General features: G+C 36.1%; 2 protein-coding genes across 4 annotated transcripts in view; both read right to left on the reverse strand.

The window, feature by feature from the left end:
• Positions 1-4,102, reverse strand: part of BBS7 (Bardet-Biedl syndrome 7) — a 51,078-nt gene extending 46,976 nt beyond the window's left edge. The window contains exons 1-2 of the mRNA XM_047718347.1: positions 3,920-4,102; positions 1,548-1,613 (exon numbers count right to left, since the gene is read on the reverse strand). Coding sequence (XP_047574303.1) covers positions 1,548-1,613; positions 3,920-3,955 — 102 coding nt within the window. The 5' untranslated portion in view covers positions 3,956-4,102. The remainder of the gene's footprint in view (positions 1-1,547; positions 1,614-3,919) is intronic.
• Positions 4,103-11,985: 7,883 nt separating this feature from the next.
• TRPC3 (transient receptor potential cation channel subfamily C member 3) overlaps positions 11,986-25,821 on the reverse strand; it is a 73,811-nt gene continuing 59,975 nt past the window's right edge. For all 3 annotated transcript variants that reach the window (XM_047718355.1, XM_047718354.1, XM_047718353.1), the window contains 2 exons: positions 15,289-15,364; positions 11,986-12,425 (listed from right to left, as the gene is read on the reverse strand). In XM_047718355.1, the coding sequence (XP_047574311.1) occupies positions 12,283-12,425; positions 15,289-15,364 (219 nt within the window). In that variant the 3' untranslated portion in view covers positions 11,986-12,282. The remainder of the gene's footprint in view (positions 12,426-15,288; positions 15,365-25,821) is intronic.

Here is a 25,821-nt window from a genome sequence, read left to right on the forward strand (position 1 = left end):
ATACTTCAACCGAAACAATATATTACAACAGACTATAAAGAACAGACATGAGAAGCCAGGTGCCTTTCTCTGTGCCAGACTAAAGAATCTGCAAAAGTGTAATAATACAATGCCACTATTCTCACCAAATCCTTTTTATCTTTTTTTTTTAAAGATTTTATTTATTTATTTGACAGAGAGAGATCACAAGTAGACAGAGAGGCAGGCAGAGAGAGAGAGAGGGAAGCAGGCTCCCTGCCGAGCAGAGAGCCCGATGCGGGACTTGATCCCAGGACCCTGAGATCATGACCTGAGTCGAAGGCAGCGGCTTAACCCACTGAGCCACCCAGGTGCCCCTCCTTTTTATCTTTTAAAATACAGGTATTTTTCATTAAAATTTCATTTATGTAAATTAATGGGTTTATTATTTTTTAAAAAATAATATTTTAGATATTTCTTAGTTTTAATCTTAATATAATAATATTTATAGATATAATCCAAATAAACAAAAGTTCTTTGGGATGCTACATAATTTCAAAATGTAAAAGGGTGCTGGGAGCAAAAAGAATTTGAGAAGTTCTGATCTAGTAGACCAAATACAATAAATGACTATCAGAAATCTGTTGATTTATCTTTTTTTTTTTTTAAAGATTTTATTTATTTATTTGTCAGAGAGAGAGAGGGAGAGAGAGCGAGCACAGGCAGACAGAGTGGCAGGCAGAGGCAGAGGGAGAAGCAGGCTCCCTGCTGAGCAAGGAGCCCGATGTGGGACTCGATCCCAGGACGCTGGGATCATGACCTGAGCCAAAGGCAGCTGCTTAACCAACTGAGCCACCCAGGCATCCCAGAAATCTGTTGATTTATCTTAAAAAAATGTTATTACATCAGGATAGTGTATTTGTTTTGCAGCTGTAAGTCTACTACTAACATTATAATTGCCTTATAGAAATCATAGGATCAATATTTCTATAAAATAATAAATATTAGATAAATAGAAAGTTCAACATCAAAATACCTACTCTTTTTTTTTAAAGATTTTATTTTTATTAATGAGAAAGATAAAGCGAGGGTGGAGGGGGAAGCAAAGGGGGAGAGACAAGAAGATTCCACAACAAACATGGAGCCTCATGCCAGGCTGAGATCATGACCTGAACCATAACTGAGTTGGCCACTTAACTGATTGAGCCACTAAGTTACCTCAATACTTAATTTATTCTTAAAAAGATGATAAAGTTATAAAAATAACCTTCTCTATATCCTATTGCGCTTTATGTTTGTTTTTCAAACACACAATCTGGTACACACTAGTATACAACAAGTAAATTATTAACAGAAAAATGAAATATGTTTTCAACAAGTTTACTTATCTATTACAGACTGTACATAAAAATTAAAACATGCAAGAAAATTACTGTCGGTAAATGTCCCTTGGTATTCCAACCTCTGTTCAGGTTAAAAGAAATTTATTTACATTTTAACATTAAAGGGTAATTTACCAATAAAGAAATAATAAACCTCTCCTCTGTCAGAGCCAAAGAGATAGGGAGAAACCAGTATCTCTACAGTACCTTTTGTGTAGTTCTATGTCTTGAGGCAGGAAGTAGCTTCATAGTCTTCTGAGAGGTCACTCCCACCTAAGGAAACACACCAGTCACCTAGTGAATGTTTTCTATTATACTAACTTGAAATGATTACATCAGAGAATGAAAGGACCAGGTGCTTCAGATCATAGTGAGACTTATTTTTTATTGCAATTAGTGATATGAAATAATTATGATCAGTGATGAACTCATTTTTTAATGAAATATGCCACAAAAGTCAACATAGAGCACACCCAAAGATACTAAAATGTGCACTATAAAGTTGTCAAGCCAAAAATAATACATTAGTGGCAAAATACTTTTTTTTTAAAATAAGATTTTATTTGGGGCGCCTGGGTGGCTCAGTGGGTTAAAGCCTCTGTCTTTAGCTCAGGCCATGATCCCAGGGTCCTGGGATCGAGCCCCACATGGGGCTCTCTGCTCAGCAAGGAGCCTCCTTTCTCCTCTCTCTCTGCCTGCCTCTCTGCCTGTGATCTCTGCCTGTCAAATAAAAAAATAAAATCTTAAAAAAAAAAGATTTTATTTGTCAGAAAGACAGAGAGATTGTGCACACAACCAGAGCGAGCATCAGGCAGAGGGAGAAGCAGGCTCCCCAAGGAGCAAGGAGCCAGATGCAGGACTGGATCCCACAATCCTGGGATCATGACCTGAGCCAAAGAGAGATACCTAACTGACTGTGCCACCCAGGCGTCTCTAGTTGCAAAATACTTTACAGACAAATATTTCTAGAAGACTTCATAAAAAACTTCATACATACAGTTGTTAAAAAGTTTTTGTAAAGTGATTTAAAATCTTTGGAAACAGATTACAATTATTTAAAATGCAACATAGAGGACTTTTGTTAAAATGCAAAACATGCTGATGGCAATGACATCCAATCTGATGATGAAGATTATTTTACAAAAGGTATGGAAGACAAAAACAGCATGGCCTGTTCAGCAGGGAACTATCACTAGTGGTGCATAGTTAGGATAGGAAGCGGGGCGGTTGGGACCAATGGGGAAGTTGGAAAAAAACAACAGATCATGAAAATATCTACAGATAATGTGGAACTACAATTTTATTCCATATTCCAAGGAGTAGTATTAAAGTGTAAAGTAATCTGTTTAGATTTGCTTTTGTGAAACACCACTCTAACAAGTTATGAGAATGATGGCTTGTAGGGAGGTGAAGCTGGAGGCTAGGAGCCCAATTAAGAAGATGAAAACAGGGATGCCTGGGTGGCTCAGTTGGTTGGACGACTGCCTTTGGCTCAGGTCATGATCCCGGAGTGCTGGGATCGAGTCCCGCATTGGGCTCCCAGCTCCACGGGGAGTCTGCTTCTCTCTCTGACCTTCTCCTCGCTCATGCTCTCTCTCACTGTCTCTCTCTCTCTCAAATAAATAAATAAAATCTTAAAAAAAAAAAGAAAACATGTGGTGCATAAACAATGAATTTTGGAACACACACAAATTAAATTAAATTTTTTTTTAAAAGATGAGAACATGAACTGGGGATGATGGAGATGGCAAAAACGGGACAGAGTCATGAGATGCTCAGGAGATAAAACCAGTAGCAAAATGTGGTGACCAACTCAAAATGGAAGATATTAAAGTGGGAAGTACCTAGCATAACTTCCAGGTAAACGGACTGGCAAACTTTTGTACCATTAACCAAATAAAATTACTGAAAAAGGCGATGGAAAAGAGAGAATAGCTAGAGCTTAAATAATGAGGCAAGATGGTGTAACAGAGAACACCAGCTGTGGGGTCAGAGACTTTGTAGAACTTCATTTTTTTTTTTTTTTTTTAAAGCAGATTGCTTTATCTGAGTCCCTGGATCCCCATCAGTAACATTACCTACTTCGAGAATTTTTAGGGAGATTAAATATGTTAAGCGCCTAGAATAAATTGGACGCACAGTAATTAGCTGTCGTCGCTTTTATGATGCTCTGGCTGGTGAGGTCCAGGTCACAGTAAGAAGTGTCTGGCGCGCGGGAGAAGCGGCTGGGTAGAGATGGAGATTCGGGAGTTACAGGCCAACAGGTAGCTGCAGCCTGGGAGGAGAAGGGCCCCGGGGAGTCATCCGGGATCACGTCAGTTCTTTCTAGGCATCTTTAGGACCAGGCAGGAGCCAGCAACGCGAGAGCGTGTGCGCTTCTTTCCAAGTCCCAGCGGACCCTCAAGTACGAGCAGGGGTTGCCCGTGACCGGGAATACGCGAGTGCAACACCCAGCCCCGCAGCACCTTCGCCGCCGCCCCCGCTCCGGGCGACCCCGACAGACGTCAGTGGAAGGACAAAATCCTCTCGGGGAGCGGGGTTCACCCCGCGCGGCTCCCGCTTTATCCCCTCAGGTTTACCTGTAAATAATCCGCTCGGTTTAAATTTAGATCCATGACGGTGACACCAACGCGCTATCAGGCCGGCACAGGAGTAATAGAGGCTGCCAGATCCCAAGCCTCTGAGGGGGTACCGCTCGCGTCCCCTTGAAAGACCAACCCCAGGAGCCTCAGTAGGGGATGCAAAAGCGAGGCGCCAGGGCAGCGGCGTCCGCATGACGTCAATGCGTTCGCGCGAGGAGGACACGCCCCCGGCTAAAATGAAGCCCCGCCCCTTTCCCGAAGGACCGCCCACGGACTTAACCTGCCTCCAATCAGAGGCAGAGAGGAAAGGAGGAAGAGATCCAGGAGACGGGAGAAAGGTGGTTCCCCGGAGACTGGAAACACCGCATTGGCTCCACCCCACCTTCGTCCAGCGCTAAGTCCTTCTCGGTGTCGACCCGCGGTGTGAAATCCGTGTAGATTCTGAACTACTTTACGGATACTGGATAGGGTCCTTGAAAGAGGCGTTGTTATAGGCGTTAGTTTACCACGGTAGTTATCAAACTTTTGGCCTTACGACCCCTTTGCAGAACTCTTACAAACCATTTCGGAGGACGCCAAAGACCTTCTGTTGATATGGGTTATCTATTGATATTTACTATGTTAGAAATTAGAACTGAAATTTAAAATGTAGTTTAAAAACGTATTAAATATTTTAATGAAAATAACTTATTTTCCAATAAAAAAAGAGGCAAAAAGACTGGTATTATTTGCAAATCTGTTTACTATCCACCAGTAAGTCTGGTGAGTCCCAGATCTACTACTGCGTTCAGTCTGCTGGGTATAGGTGGGGTTTTTTAAGTATATGAAGAATCCGGTCCAAAATCAACAAGTGGTAGTTTCTGAAAAGCTAACTGCAATGTGGAATGTGTCTTCATTACACAACATCCAAGAAATCCTATAGGTTAATATCACCATGGATTTCATCAGAGAAGGTATCAACCTCCGACATGAATACAAATTCTGCAATATTCTAATGTGTGTTTAAAAGGCCAAATTTTAAGCATTGGCAACAAATATCAATTGTTTTCCTTGAAATGATAGGTTCCAGTTTTGAATTCACAAGAAAGTGTATACCAAATATCCAAGTCTGAATAATAACTTTTCCAGTTGTGCTCTTAAAAAATAAGTATTCCAGCTAGCAACTCAATCACATGAATTTTTTTCCTTGAGATAGTACCCTTCTGTATTTAGTAGAAATGCTTTACGTACACTTCCCATTTCATCACACAGAATATTTAAAAAGAAACATATTCAAGAGTTGAAACTTAACAACTTTTACTGCTTCTCAAAAGGCATTTTTATACAGAGTTTTGTTTCCTGCCAATATGTGGCAGGAGGAATGCAGTGACTATTACAACAATTTAAAGCTACTGCTTTGATTCATGTTTACCTACCAGCAGTGTTAACCATCATTGTTTTTGTACCATCAATGCAAATGTCAACACAGTGGAAAAGGCAGATAACATCTTAGTGTAAAGAAAATAGATTCAAAATCACAGACCCTCTGAAAAGGCCTCAGTGACCTGCAGACTACCACTGGCCTTATAGTGACCCAAGGTCTGACTGAGAACTCACCTTCCCTGATTCTTTCATCAGTCCTTCCTTAATGCACAGAGTGCTCTGCCTACAGAAATAATATATATATGGATGAGTAAGATACATCTCCTCTCCTAATTTCTTTGTTCTACTAGCGCAGAGTTCACAAGTGATGGTGAAACAAGAACTGAAACCCCGAGAAGAGGTGCTTCTTAGGTAGAAAAGTAATTTCCTGCAAGGGATCTGAGAAGGTTTTTGACTAGGTACAAGAATGTTCCAGACATTTTCTCTTTCTGAAGCTAAAATAACGGCATATTAAACAGATAACAGTGCCTGAAGATGGGTTAACTGTGTAGCAATTTTGGGGAAAATACACATCAATTTAGAATCAACAAAAATACAGATAAATTTCAGACATAGTTCGAAAAATAAAGCCACAGAAGAGATAGAAGAATATAGAGTTGTAGAATTTAGTAGAGTTTAGGGAATTAGAAGGTATATTAGTTAGCTAGGGCCCCCATAACAAAGCACCACAAACTGGATGACTTTAAACAACAGAAATTTATTTTCTCACAGGCTAGGAGTACAAGATCAAAGTGTCAGTAGGAAACCAATCTTCTGAGGCATCTCACCTTGGCTTGTAGATGGCCATCTTTTCTGTGATTCTTCATGAGGTCTTCCCACTTTTAGAGTTGTGTCCTAATCTCTTCCAGTAAGGAAACCAGTCAAATTGGATTAAGGCCCACCCTAATGACCTCATTCTAACTTAATTACCTCTTTGAGTTCCTATCCCCAAATTTAGTTGCATTCCAAGGTACTGGGGATTAGGACATATGAATTTAAGTGGTACATAATTCAGCCCATAACAGAAGGCAACTTATCTGATCTTAAGAGGAATACAGGAAACCACAAAGAAGCATATTAAAAATAAAGATGAAACACTTCAATATGTAACAAACATTTTTACATATAAAAAAATTGGGGGGATAGGAGTATTATACATATTCATACAAATTAATAAAAATGGAAATATTATGATTCCAATATGTAAACAGGCAAAAATATGAACAGATATTTCACAAAGAAAGTTGTTTCTGAACAAACTTATAGAAATCTATTACCTTCATTTCTAATCAATAATACTGAAGCAAGATATCTTTTTTATTTTGCCTTTCAGATTAGAAAAAGATTTAAGTGATAACACTGTAGGTTGCAGAGACAGCATGTTCTCATCAACTGTGATGCTTTAAATTGGTAATAAAACCCTTTTGAAAGCAATGTATCAATATGTATCCAAACCTATAAGTGATTTTATTTTTAATCCCATAACTCCAATTTTGAATATTTAATCTACAAAAACAAAGCAAAGTAGGAAGTCATAATTAAGGGACCATTTAAAATAAGAACCTAACTATCCAGTATAAAGGAAATGGTACATGCACTTCATAGACTAATGCGTAGCCACTGAAAGTGAAAATAATGAAGGCTGTATAGCAATGTGGAAAGTGTTTGGGATAATAAAAATAGAATATAAAATAGTATATATACCATGATTACAATTATAGGAAAGGGCTTATTATGAATTAAATTAAAAATTTTTTATTTGGTTATAGATTAAAGGATTATAATCTTGTTTTCTGTTTTCCATAAGATTTGTACATTTTAAAAAAGATTTTATTTATTTATTTGGTAGAGAGAGATAACATGAGAGAGAGAGTGCATGAGCAAGGGAGGGGGCAGAAGGAGAAACAGATTCTCTGCTGAGCAGGGAGCCTGATATGGGACACCATCCCAGGACCCTGGGATCATTACCTGGGCCACAGGCAGACACTTAACTGACTGAGCCATCCAGGCACCCCAAATTTTGCAATTAAAAAAATAAAATTGTTATAAAATAAAATTAAAAATTAAGAGATTCTAAGACTCCTGTGTTTAACTCTGTGTGGCTCCCAAAGTGAGTATTCTTCTGTCCCTACGATTGCCAGGTTCTGATAAACGGTTATCCAGAACAGTAGGTACCAAATCTTTCCATCTATTTTCTTGTTTCCCTTCTCAAGTGCTGGCATTGCACATTAACATCTTAAGGAAAATCATACTGATATTATTCCTGTTTTTGCATTATAACAAACAAAAATATTGAAAACCTGATAAAGTGGGCAGGAATTATCTTTTCGAATATTACTCTGGGAAATTCGATAAGTATTCCAGGGCTGGACAAAACCTTAGAAACCATTAGTCCAATGTTTTCCCTTTTGGATCCACAAACCATTTTCATTGTAGTATATACTCTTTCAAAACCCTTCAGGATTTTAATAATTATTTCTTTTTTTTATTGTGAAATTTTGTGACTAAATTTGTACAGTAGGAGAATGCTTGTGTAGAAATGTAACTTTAAAGAAAAGGCAGTTTATTTTAGTTTGTTATATTATTTAAGGAAGCATTCTAAAATTCATCTTCATCCAATCTTTACAATAAAGAATAAAATAAAAACATATACTGACAATGCTTATTTCCCATTTAACAAGTGATGCCCACTGTTTATTTTACTTTAAGCTAATTGTGTAAAATAAAAAGGGTTTATTTTGAAGATCACATTTCTTTTAAAACATTGAAATGAGGCTATGATACATCAAAAATAGATAAAAAGAGCTTGCATAATATGATACTTGAAATTCGTTCATTTTACATCTAGAAAAGGCAAGTGATTTTTTTTTTTTAAGTACCATGTTTTGTTTCTAAATGGCAAGGGTTTCAAAGTATGAATTTTAAATACTTCTTATACAATTAGCTGGGTTTTTATTCACAAAAAAGAAAAGCCAAGTTAGACAAAATTGCCACTATAGTTTCTCTTTTCAAACATATTTTAAGTTACTAGAGACAACTTGGTGCGCTACATTAAAAAAGTCCAAAAACAAAAACAGATGATTGTATCTCAGATGTAATAAATATTGCCTTGAGACAATTTACAGAAGTATTATACACTTCAGTAACTTATAAATCTTATGTTGTGGTCTTAAAGCAGTCATTATGAGTATAAATTAAACAACTTATGACTAAGAATACAAGCAACTTAAACTGCATTAAAGTTAAAAATCATCACACAGGTGGAGATGGCTGACTGAATGACCGACTCGTAAGTATACACATTGGGCTCCACTAACACATGATATCAATTTGGAAACTCTCAAACTCTTATTTAAAAAAAAATAACAAATAACCTCTTTAGATTGATTTAAAAAAAGAAACATGGGGAGAGAGATCATTATCACCTTGGATGATGATATCGACCCCCTGAAACAGCTCTATGACACCCAGAGACTGAGAACCTACTTGTAGCATAACCCTGTTTGACTGAACAGTATGAAACCAGATTTGTCTAGGGCATTCAATTAACTGTCAATGTGATTTCAGTTCTCTTCAGACATCATTCATAAGACAATTTACCCTCCCATTTACAAAAGCTTTCATTTGGCTTAACACATTTAAAATTGAAATATATTGGACATGATTGTGTAAATGAAATAAATTGGACATCTTTGGGTAAAAGAGTTATCCTAAGTTGTACTAACTTTGCTTTTCATAATCACAAAATATGTTATTTTTAAGTTTTTATAGTGCAAAAAACTCTGAAAACACTGGATATTATTTTGCTTAGTTTCCTCTTTTATTTCAAGTCTATGAATCTAAGCTTCTCAACATATTGTGAAGGCCATTAAGTCAAGGGTCTTCAGTAAATTAAATACAGAAACACAAAGTGTCAAAAATTTTAAATAAGCCTAAGAAGCAATTTGAGGGTTGCCTTCTTTCCTTTATCTGTAACCGAGGAAAAAACTACGAACAGCAGCGAGGTTGAAAAAGAGATCTAGGACTTTGATAATTTTCTAATTAATCATAAATACCTAAATGTCTTCTGCTAAACAAATTGTTTTTGGTCCTGTTAAAATGTTCCCTTCCCTGAGTTGCCCCTGACTTCTTTGAGCATTGCTTTTAACCCCAGTGCACGTGTTAAAATGGTGAGTAGGGCAAGGACTTGCTGACCCAGAGCTGTATCATTAACCTCAAAGAGGTACTAATTTTGACAGCAATTGCCTAGAGTAATCCTTACCTTGCCTCTATATTGCCACAATAATACCCAGGTCTTAGGATGAGCTTACTGGGGACAAAGTCTAGCAAGATTTGGATGTGCTGATTTACTGAAGGAATGTTCTCAGCAGAAAGGGAGGAAGGGAAACGGGTAAGACAGAGGAAAAAAGCTAAACCCATATTTGGTTTCAATTGGAGTCTGGCTGAGCCTAATCCCTCCCAAAGCTCTAGAACATGAATTACAAGGTGGCTCTATAGCTTAGCTGGTTAAAGCGCCTGTCTCGTAGAACATGAATTATACCAAAAAGTTGGCCCTACCTTGAAACAAGGGCCCAGCCTTTTTGTCTCCACCCCAGTCAATCTGTCATTGATATGGGGAAGAGGAGGCATAACAGCCAGGGCAGGGCTGATTCCTTTCAGTGGAGGGCAATTCCCCGGGGAAGGGGATAGTTGGGAACTGCTAAGGAGCCAACACTCACAGAATCTGGGACATGCCTGCACTGGCCCACAAAAAGGATCTGGGCAGGACATCAATAGCATCAATAGTATCCACTGCACCTTGACAACCCATCTTCCATCTTGGCTACCACCTAGAAGCTATGAAGAAAGAAAAAAATGAAATAACAGAAATATACCAGTTTTATGTAAGTATAGTCAAAACAAAACAAAACAAAACAAAAACAACCTACGTTGAGAACTCTATAGTTGTGGGAGGCATGTGCTTAAAAAAAAAAAAAAAGGAAGTATTTTCTCACAGGGTATATATGCCATGAGCTTTATCTTCTTCCAAGACTCCAAGGATCCTAGGCTGGATGTCCTCAGATGAATCTGACACTTTGTCATTCAAAATGTTTCCAGTCCCAATTAGGAATATTATTAAATATGCTGTTACATAGCTATAGGCAAAAACTTATTTTTCTTGGACTCTAAGATAATACTAGAAGACTGAAAGTATTGTCTATTATGGAAACTCCATGTCTTTACTGTTTTATTATAAACTATAGTAACATATAATGATGAAAAATCAATATTCAGTTCTGAGAGATAACATAAAATACAAAAAGTTTGAAAATGTTTCAGACAAAATACCATTAGCATAGCACAAAAGTTAATGAAATATTTTACAGTGGTAGTAAAACTATATAAGTTCTTTTCTTACCTTAACTGTTTTAACTCCCCAAAAGTAGAAATTAAGAAATTATCTTTAAAGATCTTTATGTAGTACCATTTAATGTTCATTTTTATTTTCATGCCTAGAAAGCCTTTCTGTGTGATATTAATGATTTTTGAAGTATCATGTATTTAATTGGTTTTTAGAACCTATAAAACTATCCTTGAGCTATGATCAAAAATCATATTCCCATAAGACCTGACAAAAAAACAGAGTGAAGAGAATCCAGGTGATAAGCACAACTCTATAAGAGATTAAAACCCAGCTGGTTAAAAAATTTTTTTTGAGTGCTTTATGTTCTGTGAATAGATGAGGGATATTACTGGCCTATATCCCCTTTCTTATTAAAGTTGTGAGGTGGTGTGGATATTACCAGTATTCAGCTCAATTATAGAATAAATCAATTACAGGCTCATCACCATCCATTTTGTGTAAAAAGTGTAACTGAAATGCTTCGATAAGAAAAAGGATGTCAATCACTAAGTAGTGATAGCAAGAGATGCCTCAAAGGGAAATGAAACATACCTGGTGCTGCTTGAATATGTGTTTCCACGTAGACAGCCATTGCTCGCTCTTGGTTCTTCCCATACACATACCCTCTAAAACTCAGAATGAAGCTAATGGGCAAGATAGAAGTTAGTTGTTGATATCTTCTTTAGCATTAAACATCAGAGGCAGAAATTAGAAGGTTATCACAAAATAGCAACCCTGCATGGCCCCTAACTTTAAAAAAACAAACTCACCACCCCACTGAATAAATTCACATTACTGAAAAACAACAAATGAAAATTTAAGACAGAAAACAAACTCTATAGACTTTAGAAAAATCTTTAATGCGTCATTTTGAACAATTCTATTATTATTTAATTGCATTAAATGTGTAATGTAATTATATTTTCTATTAATTCATTTCATTGTTAAATTCTTCATTCAGGGCTCAAAGGTTCTAGGATTATGAGTGATGCCAAAAATTCTAAGAAAATCTTACCAAGTCATAGCTGGTTATAAAATTTCTTTAATTTCTATTAGAAAAAAAAAAAACCTCTTAGCACTTGGACAAGGGAAGGAATGCTACATGGTGATGGCCTTTTCATTTTTATTTGTATTTTGTTGGCAGTTCTGTTCAGTTGGTTTCAACATTTATTGAGCACCTACTATGTACCAGGCACTGTACTAGACGCTGGAGACACTAAGATGAATAAGACATGGTCCCTGTCTCCAAGGAACTTACAGTCTCTTGGAGGCAAACAGGTAGTGCAAAGACATAGAGTTTATTCTAAAGTGGACAAAAGTGTCAGTAATGGAATAATACTGGGCCTTTAAATACAATGGCATGTCATTGTTTATAATGTCAAGGCAGACAATTAAAATGAAGAGCATTTTCATGTGATAAAACAATAAAATCATTAAGACCTAAGTTTTAAAGATTCACATGATAAAGGTAGTTAATACTAAAAATTTACACCATAGTTTTTCAAGTATTTCATACTTAGAAATATTATTGCCCACTTTTGTGCTATAGTCAAAGCCATTATTCCAGGTTACTGAATCATTCACATCTTGGCATGCTAGGATTCAGTTTCTCACTGAGTTTATGAATCAGAACGGCTAATTCCTCAGTTGCTTGGCTCTTGTCCTCCAAAAGTTCATAACGAAGGCTGGAGATATCTTGCTTGATTTCTTTTAATTCACCTATAGTATTTGTATTTAAAAAAAAATCATTGGTAATTTGCTCTTTGGATGAGAAAAGAAGAGAGAGTGAAATTCATACAAATGCATATAATATTAATACATTTGCTTCATAAAGTCCAAGTTATTTTTGTGGAATTTTTTCCTTCAAGATATTTAAGAAGTATTAGTCTTTTTTTTTTTTTTAGATTTTTAAAAATTTGTTAGAGAGAGAGAGAGATCACAAGCAGGGGGATCCGCAGGCAGAGGGAGAAGCAGGCTCCTTTCTGAGTAAGGAGCCTGATGCAGGATTCAATCTCAGGACTCTGGGATCATGACCTGAGCTAAAGGCAGATACCTAACCTGAGCCACCCAGCTGTCCCAAGAAGTATTAGTCTTTAAAAATACACTGACCTTTGGAAAAGTTGTAAGAAATAGTCCAGCTATGTTTTCAATAGTAAAACTCAGCTAAAGTACTGTTCTGTGGCTCAAACACCTCTTAATTCTTCAGCTACCTGATCTACAGCCAGAGTATCCCATTCTGTCTATAGAGAGTCCCTTTGGTTCCCTCAGACATAAGGGTTGAAACCTACATGGATCATATCCTTTTGCTAGGATGGATGAAACTCCTAGCAAAAGGTGATTCAATCTGTTTAACAGGCAAATATTGACATGGGACAAGTAAATTTTAAGTCAGGTTTGAAGTAAGGGAAGGCAAGAAAAAAAAAGTAGGAGTGATTATTAGGGAAGGCTATGGTAATGAGCTTAGGGCCAAGAAACACTTTGTAGGACACAGAAAACCAATGTATAAGGAAGTAACAAGTAACAAGTAAGAAATTAAGTTTAGGTGTGATACCACTGGCAATGTGTATACACACAGGAGTCTCCAAAGGAGACTTTCTGGCTCTTAAAGCACAAGTATTCCCATAATTCAGCTTGGCAGTATTTTGAGTATATGTAGTTTGCAGTTAAGAACTAAATGCTTTTGCAAATGATTGCAAGGTAGATAAGCCATTGACATTGGAAGGTGAACTTTGGGGTGGAAATTTATCCTGAATCTAAGAAATGATTCTTCACAAATTATTGGTATTTTAACAAGCTTTCTGTAAAAGAATCACATGTAAAACATACCTTCCATAATATTCCCTGGTACCTTTATGATGCTTAGAAGTGTAATTTCTATATTCTTTTATATATATACAAGTCAGAAACTTTTTATCTTAAAGAACTCTATTCCTCAAGAATATACATAAAACATTTGCAGATTCCTTTTTTTAGGCAAAAAAAAAAAAAAAGTGCTTCTTCCTTTCCCATCTGGCAATATGATTCTAATTTGAAATCACGAGGCTGGTCTTTGGTGAAGGAAATGGATTCTCACACCATTCAGTATCACATTTGGACTATAAACCCATGAGATCCCCTTTCGCCTCCCTAGCGCCATATCCTTCTTCCTTGTTTTTGAGTTATGGGGAGACTATTCATTAAGTGTTATTTGTAGTCTACCAATATGGGAAACACAAACTACTCAACCTCTTGGACTTCAGTTTCCTCATTTATTAAATGAGGATATTAAACTCTATGATAGTGTAGTTAGAACTTTGTTCAAACTCCATATTCTTATTAACTCATTTTCCTCTTTGGAGCAAGGATATGGAAGATGCTCCTTTGTTTTTGATGCTGTCAGCCATCCAATTACCCCAGATAATTTTGTTTTTCTTGTCCTCTCCCGCCCCCACCAGGGAGGTTACTGTACGAATGATCAGATTTCTGCTTCCTGAACTACAACCCCTTTCCATCCCATCTCCCTGAGACAGCTTCTTGGGCATCATGATTGGATTTTTGCTGGTCTTCAATCACACATTCATACACTTCTTTTCTACATACACGTATCAGTGGATAGACCAGATTTTCCAGGGATTCCTTGCATCCATCAAGTAAAGGTTTTGAAGGCCATCACCATTTTATTTAGTTTAGCCCTTTCTTTTATCAGCATAGATAGATCTAGTGGCATCTCATTGCTATTAGAAGCTACACTTTCCATTTTTAAGGCAACTTACTTTTCCCAGTTTAATTTCTTTCCAACTCTGGGCCTGTTCTTTGGCCTTGCCTTTGGAGAAACGTTTTTATAGTACAGACAGATGCCCTGCCTAGGATATGCCTGGAAAAATAGGTACCTTAAATAAGGAGCCAAGAAGAAAAGTGAAAGGCAAAAATGAAACATGAGATGAGAAAAATGGGTTACAGATTTCTTTCTGTACAACAAAGCAAAAATTTTTCTGAAGAAACGTATGTTCTATTTGAGCCAACCAGCCAACTATTTTATTGGAAAATGTTAAAGTTGCAAAAATGTTAACACTCATGTGAACTCACTGCAACAGAACTGAAACTACCGACTACTTTATATAATAGGACTTAAAAGGCTTCCAGAATGATTGCAGGTTTTACATTCTAAGAATCAGTTACAACATTGTGAGTAGAGATCAATTATCTCTAATTGACATTTTTAATAACCTTTTATTTTTTAATTTTTTTTTAAAGATTTTATTTATTTATTTGACAGAGAGAGATCACAAGTAGACGGAGAGGCAGGCAGAGAGAGAGAGAGAGGGAAGCAGGCTCCCTTCTGAGCAGAGAGCCCGATGCGGGCCTCGATCCCAGGACCCTGAGATCATGACCTGAGCCGAAGGCAGCGGCTTAACCCACTGAGCCACCCAGGCGCCCTTAATAACCTTTTAAAAGACAGTTTTAGAAATGTAACCTAAGATTCTCCTATCAATCTTGGAACTGTTGCCTGAGATTGGATTTTTAAAAGTATCGTTCAATATCAAGTTTCCCAAGGTCATTAAGTTAATTGCAAAAGGATGTTTCTCAAGATGGAGATGCTTACCTTCATTAACTTCATCATTTTCTTTGTCCACTTGTGCTTTCAGAACATATCGCTTTATAAGTCTTTTCATTATCTGCTGTTGATCAAAAAGAAATAATTATATCATCAATGATACACATAAGTAACCTGGATCCTATTCTCCAAAGAGATTTACATACTTGTAAAGCAAACACAGCTTGGGAGAGAAAAACTTTATCTAACTATATATAGAAGATTTCAGAACTCAACCATTTTTCACCTTTTATTAAGACTTACTGCATAATCTACAAACATTCTCCCCCACCCCTAGGAATGGAAGAAGCTAAAAAAAAGTTAAGTTGGAGGAATTAATTCATGGTTTCTCTTTAAGATGTGCTGATACCACATTATTATCTAAAAACACTACCTTATTTCTCACTGTGAAAACAATATAAATATATGTTCAACAGAGAAAAGTTGGAAATTACAGAAAAGAAGAAATAAACAAAGATCATTAATTGTCCCACTAACCAAAGATAATCGTTGTTATTTTGGTGTATGTCTTTTTAAATTTTTTATGTATACTAAATACTATATATATACACACATACATATTTTATGTTTCCAAAATACCATATATTCTGTAATGTTGTATGCTTTCTTCTCATAGCAATATATATTGTAAATATATTTAATCTAAAGAAATGCCCTTACAGGATAACTATTTATCCATAAGAAAAAAGTAAAGTAAAATTGGAGCCCTACTTTATACCATACACATGAAAAATTAATTCCATATGCATCTTAAATGTGAAAGATAAAGCTTGTAAATCCTTTAAAAGAAAGCAAGGGAGAATGTATTTATAAATTCAGTGTAGAGCTGGATGTTTTTTAAACAAGATAAAAAATTCCAATTATAATAGAAAAGATTGATGAATTCAATATTATTACTATTAAAACTTCATTAAAACCTCTGGTAATAGAGATACTATAAAGAAAACAAAAAAGCAAGCCACAAACTGGAAGAAAATATTGGCAATACTTACAACTGATAAATAATTTAATTTGGATCTAAAATACATGAAGAACTTTAATTCAAGAAGAAAAACTCAAATAACCCAATAGAAAAAAGGGCAAAGACAAACAGGCATTACACAGAAATGGAATCATGAATAGTCAAGTCAATAGGCATATAAAACAATCTCAAATCCTTTTCTCAGGGAAATACAATTTACAATTAAACGGAGACACAATTTCACATCTAAAAAGGGAAAATATAATAAATTTTATAATGCCAAATGTTGGAAAGAATATGAGTCAATGGGGACTTTGACACTCTACTGGCATGAGTACAAACAGACCGCTCTGGGAAGCAATTTGGCATTATCTTTCAAAGTCGAACACTGGTACATCCTTTCACCCAGAAAGTCCACTCCTTGATACAGAGTCTGGAAAAACTTTACACAAGTGGACCAAGAGACATAAACAACAATGTTTATAGCAATCTTGTCCAAAGCAGCAAATACAAACCAGGAAACAGTCTAAACAAATATCAACAGGAGAATAGAGAAACCATGGTATGTTACACAATGTAATCTCATTATGTTCACTAATGAAATTAAATAATGAAATCAGTGAGCCGTAGCCACATAAAACAGGATGGATGAAACTTAGAAGCATAAATGTTGAATGAAAAATTCAGTTTGCAGACTTCACAAAGTATAAAATTATTCTTACAAAAGCTCGATAAGTAAATCTACATAATGCATTGTTAGGAATATTTATTTAATGTAACAAGTTTATACTAGAAAAGGAAACTAAAGCAAGAGGATGAGAACCTCAAACTTCAACTTAGCAATTACCTCTTAGGTGGAGGCAAGGGGTGGGCCAGGAAGGAGCACCTAAGTAGAGGCAATGGGCAGAGAATGTCACCATTTTCAGGGAATTGATGGTTTCCATAAGCATACATGTCATTATAATTTATTATGTGTTACTTACATTCTTGTACATATATCAAATACCACATTAAAGAAAAATAAAGGAAGGAAGGGGGGGGAAAGGCCTGAGCTGAAGTGAAGATATAGTTAAGAAAGTAGAAATCATGAAGCTAAGTGACCCATTAGATGCCAAGCTCAAGGAAAGGGAGAAATCTAGGAATATTCAAAATGTCTATCTCAAAGAATAACAGATCAAGAGAGAGACTATGCTACTGGAAAGGAAAAACCCATTTTACCAATTGCAGTAAAATAGAATACCTATTGAATTCTGTGGAATCTAGACTTCAGGGCAGACTCATAGCTGGGTGGACTTGGCTTGGACCTGGTCGTTCATTCACCAAATATTTATTGAGAGCCAGCTCGGTGCCAGGTACTGTCCTAAATGCTAGGGATGCAACAGTAAGCACAGCTCCTACTCTATCTAATAAAATGTCATTGGAACAATTCACTATGATGGGTGGACATGTCAGGGATCTACTTAACCTTAGGGGACAGCAAAGGTGATTCCTATAGAAAGAAAATACAAAGAAATGGTTATCAGTTAAAAACAATTTGAAAGGCAGTAATACAAATCACTGGGAAAGAAAAGACTGACAAATAGTACTGAGACAAGAGCTATTCTTAAGGGAAAATTAAAATTAGATCTCTACCTCATATCATATATAAAACAAATTTTTCAAGTCAAATAGATAAAAGGTCTAAATATGAAAAGCAAAATTTTGAAAGGAATAAGGAAATACATCTTGAAAAAGCTAAAGGAAAGGATAAGCCATAAGGAAGAATAAATCTGACAATATTAAGACATTTTAAAACTTTTATGCAAGAAAGAATACCAATGAAATGTAACCTTTTGTCAAATGGGATTTTTCTGGTTTTCCTGAAATTGTTGATAAATCCAAAACTGATGAGAAAGGATGCTAAGTACTCCATGGTCTAAGACCAAGCTGTCACTAGCAGTTGGGGCCAGCCACCTCTCAAGGCTTACTGAAACTCACTAGACCAGTACTTACCATGAATTTCCTCCTCACTTCACATAAGGGAAAGGACTGAGACATGGGAGGAATCAGAGGCTTTTGGGGTGGAAAGATTATTCTTTCTTTCTGGGTGGAAGGAAGGAAGATAGGGTACCTCCAGTCCCCAGAAGCCAAGGGAGGGGGAAAAGCCAAGGCAATCACTCATAAAGATTATAGTTGCCTAAACCAAAGGCCTGGCATCCTGCTCCCAATTAAATATCCATCCCAGCAAACTTGCTGACCTGCTCCTGGCAATTAAGTCAGGGCGAAAAAAGAACTCAGTTAAGAGTATAACAGCCATTGGGTCAACCCGTACTCCCATTATTTGGCAAACATAAAATTTCCACTGTATTGGGTGGAAGGCATTAATACACATCAGTGGGAAAGGGGAGTCTATTCAATGAATGGGACTGGGATAACAGGCTATCCTTATGGAAAAGGTGAAAATTAGATGTGAACCTGAAGTCAGTGCTAGATCTCTGCTTCAGGAGCTGGGCAAAGGGGAGGTAGCCTCTGTGGCTTTTTCAAACACTCTCACCATGCTCCCAGCCCAGTTACAAAGGCAGCATATGGGTGCCTGCCACAGTGAGGACGTTAAAACTTGTCCAGCATTAGAGCAGTAGTGACAAACAAGGAGGAAGCTGCACCCACACTTCACTCAAGTGGAAAGATGCTTGCCCTTTGGCTTGTTCTTCCCACTTCACATAGCAGAGGACACCTTGATGAGTTAGGGGATGGATGTATATACAAAGCAGACCATAGCCTTTCTCCACTAGAGACATGGGAAGGTTTCGTTTGTGCTAGCAGTAAGGAGGAGAAGAGATTTAGATTTGATTTGGACATTCATGGTTCAAGATAAACTTAACTGTCTTCTTTAATTATAAACAAGAGACTTTTTAATAACCAAGTCACTGGAGAGTTATGGAGTCTTGACAAGATGTTGTAAAGGGATCCTCCATCCAACAGAAAAGAAGAGTCCCAAATAGGACAGTTAGTGGGAAAATATTGAAAACAAAGTTATTTTATACACTCATAGGCTGAGACGCCCTAATAAACCCAGTACCCAAAGTTAAAAGACAAACCGAAAAGTAAGAGAAGTTGTTTGCGAAACACATCAACAAAGAATTGGAATGGGGGTTCCTGGGAGGTTCAATGGGTTAAGCCTCTGTCTTTTAGCTCAGGTCATGATCTCGGGGTCCTGGGATCAAGCCCCGCATCGGGCTCTCTGCTCAGCAGGGAGCCTGCTTCCCTCTCTCTCTCTGCCTGCTTCTCTGCCTACTTGTGATCTCTGTCTGTCAAATAAATAAAATCTTTAAAAAAAAAAAGAATGGGGATGAAGAATATTACAGAATTTTGAGAAGTCAATAAGGAAAAGGCAAATAGCCAAGTAGAATCAGGAAAAGGAATTTAAATTCACAAAAAAGGAAATCTGAATGACCAACATATAAAAAGATGTTCAATCTCACTTAGTAATCAGAGAAGAGTAAATTAAAATAACGAATACATTCATACCTATGAGTTTAGCGAACATTTTTTCTTCCAAAAAGATTTCGTATCTATCGAAGAGCTGAAAGTAAAACGAATTCACATATACTCTTTACCTAGATTCACCAGTGTGAGAAAGTTGCTACCTTGCTTTATCTCACTGTCTATATATTATTATATTGCTAAGGCATTTGAAAATAATTTTCAGACATCATGTCCCTTTATCTCTAAATACTTCAGTATTCCCAAAGAACAAGAATATTCTCTTATATAACCATCCTACAATGATCAAACTTTAGAAAAATTAACATGGGTCAGTTTCTTTTTCCTGAGGAATAATATTGCTTTCAGATGTTATTTATCTTTAGTCTCCTTTTATCTGGAACAGTTCCTTGCCCTTTGTCTTTCATGAGACCCACATTTTTGAAGATGTATGGGGCAGTTGTTTTTTAGTAGGCAAATGTTTTAAAATCTGTTAATACCAAGTGCTTCTGCAAACAGTGAGAGACTCTTGTACCATGTTGCTGGAACTACAAACTGATAAACTACTCCCAGGTAGGTCATCCAGTAAAACACTTAGAAATGTGCAAAAGTAGACACTTACTAAGATCCTAAATACAGCATTATTTATAATAGTCAGAGAAGGAAAATAAGAGAAATATTCATCAATAGAGGAATGAAAAAACAAAATGGCTTATTCATACAATGGAATATTACACTATAGCAGTGAGAATGAAAAACAAGATGTACATGTATCAATATAGGTAATTCTCAAAAGCATAAAGTGGAAAAAGTGCAGAATACATAGTATATTATTCGTTTATGTATATTTTAAAAACACATAAAACTAGTACATAAAAATATGAATGTACTTATGAAAGTAAAAATACAGAGAAGCATACATGGGAAGACCATACTTGAACTTCAAGATAGTAAAGATCCTCATGGAAGGATAAGAGCTAATGGGATAGGGTAGGGGCATTTAGTTGTATCAAAAAATCCTTACAAAAAAAGGTCAAAAAGAATATGGCAAAATGTTAGCACTTATTAAATCAAGATGGTAGTGGCACAGATGTCTACCAGGATATTTGTGGTACCATTCTGTGTATTAAATAGTTTATCATCATAATTTAAAATATAATAAAATAAAAACTATTAAAATATTCTTCTGAGTAGGCTTTTAATGCTGCCTAACAAACTGATGTGCCTCACCAGCCTGGGCATTCATTCCATCTCCAGCAGCAATCGCCCTTCAATTATAATAAACAGACAAACATTTTTCACTTTTACAAACAAAGCTGTAAACACTTCAGCTAATACATAAACTGAGAAAAATTCAGAGCTTATTAGGGCTTGTTTAGAACCACTCAGAAATGTGTTATTTAGAAATCCTATCTCTGCAAAAAATTAAAACTGCTTAAAAATTAAAATGAGGCAGAATGAGTAAAATGAGTAAAAAAAAAAAATCTCTGACTTTGAACAGGTCTTTATTTATTAGCTGAGTGAACTTAAGGTGCTTAAACTCCCTAAGCTCCCATTTCCTCCATATTAAAAACTGGGGGTAATAAAAATTCAGAGGTTGTACAGATTAAATCATCAAGTGCATGTAAAAGCAGGATTTCTGCTTAGAAGAGGTTCATTCTTGCTAGCATTTTTTATGAAGGTAAAATGTGAAGACTAAGATATTGCTACCCATATGCTCTAATAGGATATTCTCTAAAATATTTAACATAATCCAAAACTATACTTAGAAAAAGTCTATGAAAAGATGTACGGTATTTTTAAAGCATATTTATTGCCAGAAAGAAAGAAGATAGGAAAATAAAATATTTTAAAAATTCAAATAAAGTACAGGTTCCCTAGAAACACCTGTACAGAGTCACTCAGATTAAATTCTTTCACTGCAGGTAGATACATTCATCTCTGACCTATAGGGAAAATTATGGTTATAGGTTTAAATTTTTTCCCTTCAAAATTGGGTGTTTTAGGTTTTCCATGTATCCCATAAAAATTCTCATTTTTAACGATCTGAGAATTTTGAAGGGGTGGGAGGTGGGAGGTTGGGGGCACCAGGTGGTGGGTATTGTAGAGGGCACGGATTGCATGGAGCACTGGGTGTGGTGCAAAAATAATGAATACTGTTATGCTGAAAAAAAAAATTAAAAAAAAATTCTCATTTTTAAAAAAGCTTTTTATCTTAATATTTACAGTTTAAATATATTTATATGTACCAACATCCTAAATTTGAGCTTCTCTACAAGGCAAGAAGATACCTGATGTTGGATTGAACTCAGTTTCTCCACACGTGGCACTACCTGGCAACAGTCCATCCCTCAGTTCATGTTGGAAAAATAATTCATGTGAATTCCAAAATTATGTACAATTCAGAGAAGGGGCAAAGGTTGGCCATTTCCATTCCATTAGGTGGCTTGTCTGGTGAACCCGAGGCAGTATTGTGTAAGCGGTTAAAAAAGTGGGCTGTAAGGGCAAATTGCCTGGATTTGAGTTGTGACTCCATTATTTATAAGCTGTGAAACCTTGGCAACTAAAATTGCGTACTGGAAATGTTACAATATACATTGTAAAAGAGATAATATAGGTAAATTACACAGTAGGTGCTCAATTAACATAACTATTATGCTCTCATTATCATGTATGCTTCTGTAAAGCAATCTTGATTAACCAATCTTAATAATGATGGTTATATAGGCAAAGATCATAAAACATATGTGACACATAAAATTACCATTATAAATATCATCGTTAAATTTTCAACTGATTCCTTAACCAAAGCCAGTCCATTAACTAAACTGACGAATAACAGGTCATCATTTTCCCTTCTTGGTCAAGTTACTAACTAATGGAATAGAAAGATAAAGGAATAGAGGGTCTATAGATTAATTTCCACAGTTCACATACCTCCAGGAACTACCCAAATTTCTTGATATGATCCTGTTAATCACTCTTTAAAGTAGACATCGTGACTTTTGTAGAGTAGACTATGGATTTTCTCTATCCAGGGTATGGAAAGCCTAGGTAGTAGTTACCTTAAACATTATCTCTTGCAAATAAATCTGAGTTCCTTTCTCAACTCTCCATTAAGACTGTGAAAAGGAATGAAATGTGGGTGGTTGGATATATAGATATGCTCTTCATTCTCAAAAGGCATCAAAGCTTTTCTTCTCACTTGCTTATTTTTCACTGATTCAAATTCAAGTAACAACTGTGAAACATTCTCTCAAGTACTTTTACCTTTTTTTTTTTTTCATTTAATCCTACAGAGAAGCCAAATTTAACTGTTATCAGGAGTTCCATAATAGGGATAGTAGCAATCTTTAAAGTATGACTATAAGGCAAGACTCATTGGGAGATGGAGAGGAGAAGTGAGTTGGGGGAAATCGGAGGGGGAGACAAACCATGAGAGACTGTGGACTCTGAGAAACAAACTGACAGTTTTGGAGAGGAAGGGTATGGGGGTTGGGTGAGCCTGGTGGTGGGTATTATGGAGGGTACATATTTGCATGGAGCACTGGGTGTGTTGCATAAACAATGAATTTTGGAACACTGAAAAAAAATAAAATTAAAAAAGAAACAAACATAAAGAACTCAGAAGTGAAGAGTAAAATTTTAGAGAGGGAAGGGACCTTGGAAGTCACATGTTTTTCATATTTTCATACCACTCACTTTGAGACGGACTGACCCATCACCATTGCCCAGCCTCTGAACAAATAGCTGTGGATTCAGGGCCTAAAACACTTTCAGGACAGCTGATTTAATCTATTTTTAGACAACCATAGCAGTTTAAAAACAATTCTTTTGTATTGCACCAAATCTGCTTCATTGTACCTTCTAACTACTAGTCCAAGTTATGTTCTTTAGAGAAACAAGAGAAGAAAATCACTTCTACTTGATCAGTTTTCAAATACTCCTCTCCTCTTGGTTTCCCTAGGTTCTCATACCATTTCTTTATGTTTCACCTATATCACATAGCCACAAACACAGGGTTGTGTGATGTTCATCTACTTTTTTCTGCCCTTCCCAACTCAACCCCACCTTTCCATTCCAGGGAGAGATAAATCCTTGAAGGCATGGACTGTAACTTTATATCCTTATAATGAAGGACCATTCCGAATAGTGGGAATCTTAAAATATGCCCTCAAACTCACTGTGAATGAAGCTTAATATGAATGTATCATATTGCCTCCTTTGAGAAAAACTGCCATGTGCCTTCCAGTAAAACCACGCCACCTATGTTAACCTTCATAGATTAGATCAGGGACTACCATGTGGGTCAAAGACAGCCTGATACTACCTGGGCCAAAGTTGTCCCCAAGTCAAAGAATCTGGTTAAAGCAGAGCTGCTACCAGAGACACCAGAGATAACAGGACCCAAGAACCTACAGCCTTGCCTCTGTGCAGCCTTAGAAAAACCTTCCATTTCTTAAGGTTACCTTAGCATATCTATGTACCTTTAACTTGAACTAACACAGGTGTTCATGAACAGAATTCAATCAAGGCCATCCCTCGAAGACCTTATGTTTTCAGAAAACTCATCCTTAGTTTTGTAAAAAAAAAAAAAAAAAAAAATCTGTACATACATAACAAAAATGATCTCAGCATACTATTAATAATTGGTGTTAATATAAATAATACTATCAATAATCAAAGAATTTTGGAAACTCTTCCTCTGTTGTACTTTGAGACACATTCGAATCTCTCTGTTTTTGAGGTAATTGGCGAGGAAATACTCATTTAGATCTAAAACACATAGGGTGGTAAAACCAACTGGTGATAGCCATGTGTTTTTTTGAAGATGGATGTGACTACTTTTGAAAAAAATGTAAAGTCAATATGGTATTGACTCAGTTAATAATGTGAATAATTATCTGAGTTTAGTAATGAGAATAAAGCATTTTTGTGTATCCTATGAACTAAGTATAAAAGTAATTCTTTAGAGATATTCCAAAAATATTCTAAGCTGTGGTAGCACCAGTAGCATTGGTGTACCCCAAAAGGTTACCACTTTGAAGGAAATAATCCCCATTTAGCAGATTAGGATCTAGGATTTCTTTAAGGCAAGTCATATATTAAAATACACTGCCTAAAAAATATCGATAACAACTAAACCAATTGTTATCATTTGTAGAGTTCATAATAAAGAGATTTATCTAAATATAATCAAGGCATTTATATGAATTTTGATTGGCATATGAAGTTTGATAGCTGATCAAAACCTTTTTTCTTGGAGTTTATAGAAGCATAACAATTTGCAGACCACAAGAAGTTTGAATTTGACAGTAAACTTGGGAATTTCCCCCGCTTCTAAGTCATTCAAAAGCAACAAGGAGAATAAGAAACAGAAAGACAAGGTCCTTTGATGAAACTTAGAGACATCCATATTCTTTTTTAGAAAGGTTATATGAAAAGATCAAGTGGGAATGTAAGGAAATGACAAGGGCAGACATTCATGGCTGAGAACTTCCCTTGACTTTCTGATACAAAATCTTGAGAAGCTTAGAATAGAAAAGGGAAGGAGAAATTATCAAGGAAAGCCCCATTTTCTAGAAGTATTCAGTGAGGTTGAGATGGAGTGTCTGACTAGCCCTTGATGTTATTTTCTGACAGGGAAACATGGAGAAGAAGTAAACATACACAATCCTGTGCCTAAAGGAAAATCCTATTAGCTGAGAATAAGCATCTGGAATTCTCCAACACTACTCCAACCTCCTGAAAGCAGCTGGTTCAAGAACTCACTTTGTTCAAAACCAAGTGATAATCAGTAAGGAATCTACACAAAGTTTATTATGAAGATAGCCCAAGAAAAAAAGAATAAAAGAAACAGCAAATAAAGAAAAACTCACCAGTAACATGTTAAAGAAAAGATGAAAATACATGATGCCATCATTTAAAGATATTAAAAAAATATATATGAGCCAATCATGTCCTTAAAGTAAGAGCACAAAGAGGTCAAGGAAAATAAGGTGAGCCAAAAAAAAGGAAGTGATATATAAACTTGAAAATCTCAGGAAGAGAAGAATAAAAACCATCACAGAAATGAAAGGTGAACTTGAAGTAGCACA

This window comes from Lutra lutra, chromosome 2, assembly GCF_902655055.1.
Source record: "Lutra lutra chromosome 2, mLutLut1.2, whole genome shotgun sequence".
NCBI classification, from domain to species: Eukaryota; Metazoa; Chordata; class Mammalia; order Carnivora; family Mustelidae; genus Lutra; species Lutra lutra.